The sequence below is a fragment of the Ceratotherium simum genome, chromosome 27 (genome assembly GCF_057802395.1).
Source record: "Ceratotherium simum simum isolate JZ-2026a chromosome 27, ASM5780239v1, whole genome shotgun sequence".
In the NCBI taxonomy this organism is placed as follows: Eukaryota; Metazoa; Chordata; class Mammalia; order Perissodactyla; family Rhinocerotidae; genus Ceratotherium; species Ceratotherium simum.
The window spans coordinates 11,680,490-11,691,084 of record NC_141926.1 but is presented as its reverse complement, the minus strand read 5'-3'; the positions used below and the strand labels follow the sequence as shown (position 1 = coordinate 11,691,084).

Here is a 10,595-nt window from a genome sequence, read left to right as displayed (position 1 = left end):
TAGAAAAGGATCTTTCGGTAAGTAGAGTTTGTTTAGCTCTTTTGAAGTGTTTACATACTTTGCTGGACTTGCTTCCATCTCCTCCATATAGTCCTTTTATGTGGCCAATTTTTATTTTAAAAAACAATAATGTTCTTATAAACTGATTTGGAAATTGTCCAAGAGAGGAGTGTTTAAACAAGATTTGGCTTATGAGGAGGTGGTCAGAACAGGGGTGATTGTCTCCAATCATACTGGCCTTCCCCTCAGCCCACACCAACCGCCCAGAGATGGCCATGTTCATCTCATCTCTCTGGGATGCTTTCCCTCCATACAAGTTCTGGCAAGGGATGGTGCTGTCCATTGAGACTTTCCTGGGAGGGTCAGTCACTGTGCCCAGGCACTGTCCTGGCTGAAGCTGGCCTTATGGGGCCTGAAGAGGGAACTTGCACTGCCTCTGCCCAATGCCAGACTCCAAGTGACTCCAAGGTTAATTCTCAACTGCTGGCCAGTATTTAACTTTCCACATAAGATTAGATTAAACATTTGGGTTCATAAAAGCCTAGGATTGCAGACTGCAGCTACCAAAGGCTTAACTGGCTCCAAGTTGAAGGTGCCCGGCAGACTGAGATTTATGCACAATCCAGAAGAGCTCGCCAACACCTACAAGAAGGTTCAGAACAGCCTGGCTTTGTAGCAAGGAATTTCACACTGCTCACACACTGCCTCGGTAAGTTTCCTTGCAAATTCTTTATTTTTTGAGGAATTAAGTAATGAAGCCATCTATTTTCCTTTTCCAGAAAATTATAGAAGGAATGATTTTCATGGTGTAAGACCTGGCCAGTCTTCCCTTCTTCCCTCCCTTTTTCTCTATCTCCGTCTGTCTTTTTCTTTTTCTTCTTCTTTTTTTTCAGTGGTATTTTCCTTACCCATTTCTTCAATAATTGCCTTTGGATGAAATTTTGAAAGTTTTTTATGGGCGTTTCATGGCAAATGTAGATAATCATATCTTTTTTTCTATTCTTGATATAAAAATGAAAGACTTTGCTGCCTTTTTAGGCTCAGGTGATGCTAAAGATCCACCATCTTTCAAGAAAAGAGAACTTTGGATCTGGGAATCAAGTGGGCGTTACTTTCCTCATAGTCTCCAGATTGCCCTTGTCATGAATTACACACACTATGACAGGCACAGCTGGAATTAGGGAATTATTTTGTGTCCTGAAGAAAGGGCACAACTAATTGATGTGCACGAGCTCAAACCATGGTCTTTGTCTCATTTCTTTTGCTCAGTTGACCAGCTACAGGCGATGTAAACAGGGAGTTATTGGAACGTGTGACCTCTGCTAGGACAGAGTGGATGCTGGGCACTAGCCTGGGTGACTTGGGTTTCTAGTCCCAAGTTGCATGTGGCCAACATACAAGCCCTGTGACCTTGGACAAGTGATTTAAGCTCTGTGGGCTATTGTTACTCCACTCGCCAAATGAGCAGTCCAGCCTAAATTATCTCTAGGGGCCCATCCTGTTTTTTGAGCAAGAACTATTTATGGAAAATGCCTGAAAATATAGGTGTGTATATATTAGGTCAAATCATATGAAATTGCCAATATATGACCATTTTTAACCTACGTAAATAGCAATTTCATATGGTTCAACAGAACATGAATAATAGTTGCCTTTACATTACTGAAGTAAACACCGATTATGTTATTCTACACAGAGGAGGAATAGGGATGTATACCAAATATGGTCAAGGTCTACCAGCTAAATAGTTATTCTGGATATCAGAAATGTAAATCTATTTGAATCTGTTTTAGCATAATTTCCACCAATGAAATTGCTTTCACACACTGTGGTTTGTATTTTTCCTGTGGTTCCGGAACAGACAACGGTCTGCTTAGTCATGTCTCACGCAACAGTGTTCAAAAAGTGAATCCCCCTTGGACTTGACTTCTTCAGCCTGGCCAGAGGTTTGCACTTAGGGACTTAATCCCCATAGGCCCTTTTCAGCTCCATGATTAAGTGTTATCAAAAAGTACCTCCTGATTTGCTCAGCAGTGGCCTTTGTCCACGTTAGAAGAGCTGAACGAAGAATCAGTAGTATTAGCCCTAACAGGTTGGTGAACGCTGCCGTGCCCACACCTTGAAACAAACCCAAATAGCTCCAGTGGAATCAGGCACTGATGTCCCTCATCTCAAAGCTATTTTTTGCAGAGAATCTAGAATGGGCTTTACGGGGCCCAGGAGTCCCCTGGACGTGAACGTAGAGCTTCGTATGTACATATGTACACTTTTCTGGGGAAAAATAAAATCAAATTGTTTTATTTTTCAAGGGATCTGCAAACCCTTCTCCTCCCCTCCCCTGCAAATAAGTTAAGAATCACTGTTCTGGTAGTTTCCAGTTGAATTCTACAGTACACAGGAGAGAAACATCCATTCATTCACCAAACATTTAGTAAAGGTCTACTATGTACGGACCCCGGTGTAGGGCCCTGGGATTCAAAGACAAATAAAACAGTCCCCACCCATTAGCAGCTCAGGCTCTCGTGTAATTATGATTCAAACGACTTAACGCTCTCTGAACATCAGTTTCCTTGCTTGTAAAATGGAGGTAACAATCCCAATGTCATAGAGTGGTTTTGAGCATTGTATGAATGAGCACACAATAAACGCATAATTGAAAACAAGCAAACAAACATGAAGAAGCACAGGCAGGGGATCTCCAACCCAGACTGGGTAGTCGGGGAAAAGCTGGTGGATGAGGTTTCTGGAACTACAAGAGCATACCACCATTTTTATGTGAGTCAGGGGGCATTCAGCTCCTTTGTCCTGTGGAAGCTGTATTTCTTCCTTCTGCAGGACAACACAGGAAAAGTCATTTAGAAGGCTAAGTTTACTTCAGTGCTCCCTCCTCTCTCCTTTGGAACCCATGTCCCCTCCCCCTCAATACTTAAAGTGCCCCATCCCTGTTCCAGCTGTGGAATCTTGAGGCTTCCCTTGAGGCGCCCCATTCTAGATGGGCTTGCAAAGCTTCAAAACATACCTCTCCTATGTCGGCCATTCTCTCAAAGCCCCGAAGGAACAGGGGTCTACTGATCGAGCACTTCTTATGACTGAGGATCTGACCTAGATTTTTGACAGGTGGTGAAAAGCTAACCAGTTGCTTGGTGAAAACATCTGCAGAACAATATTGACAGTGAGCGTGGCCTATACTATTGTCATTCCTATATCGCACTGGGACCTCTACTTCCCCCACTCAGAGGAGTCACTGGTGGAATTCCAAGCAGGGGCACAGCCCACAAAGGAGATGTATGGGAGGCAGGGTAGGCAGAGGAGCTCAAGTCACTTAGGAGCTTGCAAGGCCACCACCTCTCTGGGGGAGCCCAGATACAAGGCAGGGCCTCATGTGACCCAGTGCATACTGAAGTTGCTTCAGAGAAGTACTGTCCCGTAAGCAAAAACAACTAGAATAATTCCAGTCTTGACAGCATCTCAGGAAGAACCCTACAGGGGATCTGACTTTCTACCTAGAAGAGGTTCACTCTTCCTCTTCTCAGTTTCCTCCTTCTCCACAGTTGCTCAGACCCTCTCCCACACCAACTTCCCTCAGTGCCCATCCCTGTGACTTTCCTCTGCCCCACTACCAGACTTTTGTAAACTTAGCTCTTTGGTTCTTTTTCAGTTGTCTCTATGTTCTACCCATTTTCCAATTTGTTTTCACAAAAGGAAACTGAATGTTCTCTGGGGTGCAGCAGGGGGATAGACGAGCTGGCAAAATCACCATTTGCTTTATTGGATGACAACGTGGAGAAGGGTTGGCCAACACGGAGGGTGGGAACACTCACAGATGAAGTCATCCTGCCCCATCACATCTGTAAGACCAGCCCTGACACAGTACAGAGGGTAGGGGTGGTTGTATTTTGATTGATGAAATAAGTGTGAACTCCCCGAAAATGAGTAGACCTTGTCTTTCCAAGGGTTAGGAGCCAGTGGTGAAGTCTCGAGTAGGCTTAAAGCCAGCTTAGCTATGCTCTTTCAGTGAACTGCATTATTTTAAGGGGGAAAAAGCCCTGCTCTGTTACATTGCTTGGAAAATGTGCGTGACATGTGCTTTGGGGCAATCATCTATTTGTTAAATTTCTTTTCAACCCACTAGGCTTTGCATAGAGTGGAGAGGGAGAGGAAGATCTCTGCGCTCTTTGAATAATAGAACTTAAAACAGATCAAGAAACACATATTATCTTAGTCACAGTAATTCCAAATGAGGCAAGTGTCGGGAAAGCATGTTCTGAGGAGAAACCTGGAAGTTTGTTTATGTCCCTTTCCCAGGTGGGGCGATCTGAAAAATCTCTTTTCATAGGAGGAAAGGAGGATACACGTTAAAGAGAGGAGACATTGCTTTCAGAACGGTATTAGGCAAACCCGTGGTTTGGTCATTTGGGCTTTTATCGACTGGGGCGACCGCAGGTCCCAGCCAATCACAGGTTTCCTTCTTGCCTATAGTCCTTCTGGTTCTGTTTACACTTACATGCCCATCTATGAACCACGTTCAGCTGTGTTCTCTGAGCTCCCTATCACTTCATTCGTACCTGTTACAAGTCTTGGCACTTTGCGTTGTCATTTGTTTGTGTCTCTCCCACTACACTGAGCTTCCACAGACAGAACGCTCATATTCATCGTCTCTGCATTTCCAATGCCTAGCTTGTGCCTGGCACGTTAATTTATTCATCAGACATTCATCGTGTGCCTACTGTGTGTCAGGCTCTGTGCCAGACATGGGCTATGACAAGGTAGACAAAGGTGACGTGAGCCCTGTCCTCGTGGAGATGACAATCGAGAAGGAAAGATGATACCAGAAGCCAATAATCACACAGACACACAGACACACACCAGTGATATATTTGCACAGTTACCACATATTGTGAAGAGTGCTTTGAGGAAAAATAATAAGATGCTATTGGCGAAAAGTGGTGGTGGTGGTGTGGGCGGTGGTGGGAAGTGACTGAGAGCAGGGACGGGGAAGTTTTCTCAGAAGTGACAGTTAAGCTGGGACTGTAAGGGGGAGGAGGTAGCAGAAGGTAGAGATGGGCAGAAGCATTCCAGGTTGGAGGAATAGAACGTGCAAATGTCCCGAAGCAGAACATTTATTGACTCGGAGGAAGGAAGGCCAGTATGACCAGACTGGCATGAGGGTGGGGTAAATGGAGAGGTGCTCAGGGGCCACCTCAGGCCAGGCCAGGTACAACCCGATAAGAAATTAGGACTTTATTTTATGAACAACAGGAAGATATTGCATTGTTTTAAAAGCAAGGGAATGATCCCACCCTATTTCTGTCATAAAAAGAGCACATTGATGGCTGTGCAGGGCAGTGAGGGGCAGATGTGACCCCAAGGAGATGGTTTTGGGGAAAGCTGTGTGGCATTGCATTGTATCATTCCAGTGAGAGATGTGGTGGCTGGGCAGTGATAATGAGGATAGAGATGAGAGCTGCATTTGAGGAATATGAATGATCTCTCAGGTTGTTTCTTTGTATCACTTAACTAAAATACTTCCTTCAAATATGGATGTACACACTCATCTCTTTGGGATACCTGGAAAAAGCACTGCCTACACATAGGAGATGAAACAAATTGCAAAGTCTGTCAACACCCCGTGCAATCTTCTGCCCCATAATTCTCTAAAAACATGGGACATACACTGCTTCATTCAGCTGATGTTCGTTGAATGCCTGTTATGAACGAGGCATTGTGCTAGCTGTTGTGAGGTTACTGATCTATTCAAAAACAAACTAATGTAAGATTAGTGATGAAAATTTGGAACTTGAGAAAAGTATAAAGAAGAAAAAGAATTTTCTTTAAGCATACCTCTCACTGTTAATCTTTTGAACTATTTATTTCCAGGCTTTTTTCCATTTTCATATGCATGTACACATTTATTTATATATACAAATTGCATCATACTATATATACTTTTATGTCCTCCATTAAACTTTTATTGTAAAATATCATGCATGCAAAAAATGCATATGAAAAGTTTAAAGAATAACAAACTATGCATTCAGTCAATCACCAGCCATGTTAAGAAGAAAAAATATTACTTCCCCGCTCACATGCCCCTCCCTCCATCCTTTAAGGAAGCCAATTGCAGAAAAGATCAGTTTTCTTAACCTTGTTCATCTATTTTATGATTTAAATTGCAGCAGGAGGGAAATATGCCTACTTTATCCAATCTGACTCAGACACTGGAAGATGTCTTCAAAAGGATTTTCATTACTTATATGAACAATTGGCGCAGGAACACGACAGCTGAGGAAGAGGCCCTGCAAGCCAAAGTTGAAGCTGAGAATTTCTACTATGTCATCTTGTACCTTATGGTGATGATTGGCATGTTCTCTTTCATCATTGTAGCCATCCTGGTGAGCACGGTGAAATCCAAGAGACGAGAACACTCCAACGACCCCTACCACCAGTACATCGTAGAGGATTGGCAAGAGAAGTACAGGAGTCAAATTCTGAATCTAGAAGAACCAAAGGCCACCATCCACAAGAACATGGGTGCAACAGAGTTCCAAATGTCTCCTTGACAAGCGAGAAAGCCATAAAGCCAACCTTTGACCTCCAGATATGAAGAGATGCCAGTGCCACGGAGCAAATTCGAATTGTCATTGCTTAGAAGACATTAAGTTCCTCGCTCTCTGTTGAGAATTTTCGTGGAGAGCATGTGGTTGGCCAACTAAGACAGGTGACATTTCAATCTCAGTGATTTATGCTTCTCATCCGAGCAATATTTCATGCTGAAGACCTCTTTTACTTTCTGTGCAATGTCAATGTCATTTTAATCAATGTCAGTAGTGAAAATAAAGCCCAATTTAAGTAAAGTGCCTGTGCAGTCGCAGTGAGGGCACAAAGGAGAGATTAACCAATCTTTGAATGTTCTTTCTCACGAAACATTATTTTGTATATGACTAATTCAATTTATAAATAACCCAGATGTATTACCCAGAAGCTGGGGTTCAAAAATCTATCACTTGCTACTGGATTGACATAGGAGCATTTATTTACTGATTCATGAATGTAGAATTTGAAGTGACGAATGAATAGGATCCTGGGGTTACTTTACATGTATTGTTTTTCTGGCATTTAGCTTATTTGGAAGTCTGAAGACAGAACAAACACTTTACTAGGGCAAATAGTCCACACTAGAAAAGTAGAATCTTTAAGATCTATCTGGTGCAACAGAAACATTTTTAAACGAATATTTCAAATTTGTCAAAAAACTAACATTTAATAGTTCTCATTATTTTAGAAAAAAATAAAAAGTTATAACATTGCTTTATAAACAACTTATTCTTTTCACTCAACTTATTTTCTATTTACAATTACTTATTTTCACTTACGTTTTGAGAGACCAAAGGTACAGAAAGTGTCTAAATTGCTAATATCTGTTGAAAAGTTAGACAGTAACTGCTTAATACTTTACACCTTGGGGTTCACGATATCATAGGATATCAGGGCTGGAAGGCACCTTTGAAATCATCATATTCTTGAGAGATCATTTCATTTCTAGATGAGGAATCTGCAGTCCACAGATTAGGAGACTTCATTCATTAATTTAATAAGCAAGATATAACATCTACCTATCTGGGTCACTGGCCTAGACCCCAGGAGTATAGAGATGTACGAGCCTCCTGGAGGTGAAGGAACACACTCAGGGGAGAGGGAGTCAGATACATAAACATCATGATAATGTAACGTGACAAGGTTATAACAGAGATCAACACAAAGTGGGCAGAGCTACAGCAGGGACAGGAGGGCAGGCCTAACTTGGGTCACATTCTACTCTCTCAGAGTAGCTGAGAGTAGGAAGTCAATGGAAGACAGGGATATGGGGCCATAGCTTTGTGCCTCCTAGTTGACCCTTTTCTCCTCCCCCATCTCCCCATCTGCTCAGCCAAGTCAGAGCAATTGTGAGCAGGGCGTCAAGTCTCAGGGCACTAAGACAAGATTCAAAAAAAGGAGCCCTTCTTCAAGGCACGCTTGTAGGATGTCTTACATCAACTACAAGGTTTATCCCTTTAGAGTGAGATATTTACAAGGTATCTGTTTCCTAATAACAAATGTGCAATTATGCTAACAGAAGCATTAAATACAGTGATAGAGAAAGCCATTCATGTTCTAAGAGCAGAGATGGCAGAGTGGCTTCCTTCCTTAGATCAGAAACCCAGAAATGCTGTTCCACACAGAACATTCATCACAGTGTGCCCAGAGCAGCAACCCAGGCTACGAAATCCAGGCCTCAGTTTAGATCCCACACAGGGATCTGAGGTTTCTACCAGCTGACAAAGACTATCTGTCTCCTTGACCAAACTCTGGTCAGGCTCCTCTGAGCCCTCTTCTCTAGGCCACAACCTTGGCCTACAAACACTGCAGACTCTCGGCACAAACCATTTTATCCCCACCCCCCACCCCCCACAGTAAGAGACTTGAACAAACACTAGCATAGTTTCTAACAGCTCAAAGCTGCATCTCCAAGAAGACCCAGCCCCCTTTAGACTGTCTGCCTGAGAAAGCTCAACGCTGCCAGAATTTACTGTTTGTTCCAGCCAAAACCTGTTGACAGGCAAATCAGACCCCTAAACCCCCTCTTAGAACAATTGCTTTAGAAAGCTTGCAATTGTAAATCCTTTCTCTCCCACTTTGAGATGTAAATCTCTCCTTTCTCTCCCACTTTGAGATGTAAATCTCTCCTTTCTCTCCCACTTTGAGATGTAAATCTTTTACCACCCAGAACTGCCTTGTCTCTGTGAAATGCCACCATTCAAAGAGGGAACTCTCCCTGCCTGATGGGCACCTTGCTCTAACTTGCACCACTGTCTCTGGTCACAAAGATAGAAGTTTGTTTCTCCTCCAGACAAGTGCCTATTAACAAACCCAGGTCAGATTGACCAATTCCCTGCTTTTTGTAAATTTCCACTTCCTTGATTCTGCTCAAGGGCCTCCACTCCCTCATTCTCCCTTTAAAATTTCCATTTACTTCTGCACAAATCCAAGTTGAGTTTAGTTCATGCTCAACCCTCTTCCCTGTGGCAATAGTTACTCAATAAAGTCTATCCTTAACACTTTAACTCGTGCCTGGCTTTGTTTATCTTTGACACACGAAAACAAATTGAGGGACAAAAATCTAGGTTTTCTCAATTAAGTAAATTTTATTATCATCACTGAACGTATAGGGAGTAACATAGATGGTAATCAGCCAACTTTACTTTTGGGGAATGGGAATTTGTGAATCTTTACAAGTATGTTGAGTATACAGTTGTTGAAACCATCTACCCCGCCGTTTGCCACTCCCGTGTGAATTCCCACCAGCCCCAGGCTTGCCACTTTCAACCCGGCGGCAACTAAAGATGCCAATTCAAACAACTTGCTGTTTATCTTTTCCACTCTGTTTTCAGAGTTCCTCCTGGTTGGTCTACTGGCTCCATATGACCTGAGTGCCACTTACTCCTTACAGGGTAGCTCAGAAGCGACTTGAAAAGGCACTCACCGTAGTGGCTGCCCCAAAAGAGTATCGATCCCAACTACCCAGAGTCAGGTCCCAGCTCTGGCACTTGCTGGCTTTAAACCCCGGACAAGTTACTTTAATCTCTGGGTCTCCATCTCCTCAGCTGTGAAACGGACATAATTATATTATGTGCTTTTATAGGCTTGTTATGAGACCTCAATTAGGCAATAGTCTCCAAGTTCTAAGGAACAAAGCTATTTGTTACTATCTCCTACCTCTCAGTCTGTCCTTTCCTCTGCACTCCCTAACGTTTTGTACTTCATCACCACAAAAAGCCATAATGGATCTGGAGTTAGACCGCCCGGGTTCAAATCTAGATTATGCCAATGCAATTCGCGCGTTGTCTTGCACCAGCCACTTAACCTCCCTTTGCCTCAGTTTCCTCATTCACAGACGAGTGAGCCGAGCAGTAGTAAAAGCTCTGTGAACATTCCCTCTCGTTCCCTTGTATCTGGGTGTCCAATTTGCGGCTCCCTTGGGGCAGGGACTGAGTGTGCTCAAACTCTGCACGCGTTTACTAAGCTTTTGTTGAATGAAGCAACCTGGGAACCTAGTACCGAGCACCCGCTATCCCAAAGTAAAATGCATGCATTTTGTCAGCGAAGATGAACGCTAAATTTGGAAACTTCTGGTGACCCACGTGTCCTCAGTCGCACACAGCTGCGAGGAGCAACCAGGGAATGCGGGACAGCTGAGGACCGAGGGGCCCCGCGACGCCCGGCTCTCTGCCGCCGTCCTCCTCCAGCTCAGCTAAATTCAGAATCAGAACACGCCCCAGGCCTGGACGGAGGTACCCGGTCCAGGCCCCGGCGGCTCGCCCCGGACCAGTCCTACGCCGACCCACGAGCCTCATCGCAGCCGCCCTGACACCGCTCAGGCCACTGCGCCGGCGCACAGAGCGTGGCGCCCACGAAGGCGGCCCGGGCCCACTGCGCCGGCGCGGAGCGGTGCTCTTCGGGACTTGTAGTTCCCCGCGGCATTGTGGGAGTCGTGGTTTGTGAGTCAGCCAGGCACAGGAGCCTCCGCGGCCTGGAGCTGTAAGTGGGTGGCGTCTGGG

The 10,595-nt window shown here is 44.2% G+C and overlaps 1 protein-coding gene across 1 annotated transcript; it reads left to right on the top strand.

Moving 5' to 3' along the window:
• The first annotated feature begins 592 nt into the window (after positions 1 to 592).
• Positions 593 to 6,854, top strand: KCNE2 (potassium voltage-gated channel subfamily E regulatory subunit 2). Its single transcript, XM_014786939.2, has 2 exons — positions 593 to 709; positions 6,177 to 6,854. Exon 2 carries the CDS (start codon positions 6,189 to 6,191, stop codon positions 6,558 to 6,560), a length of 372 nt encoding a protein of 123 aa, XP_014642425.2. The 5' UTR covers positions 593 to 709; positions 6,177 to 6,188; the 3' UTR covers positions 6,561 to 6,854.
• Positions 6,855 to 10,595: the final 3,741 nt, after the last annotated feature.

What these genes read in the sequence shown, in the direction of transcription:
- KCNE2 (XM_014786939.2), top strand. Translation starts at nt 6,189, where the DNA reads ATGCCTACTTTATCCAATCTGACTCAGACACTGGAAGATGTCTTCAAA.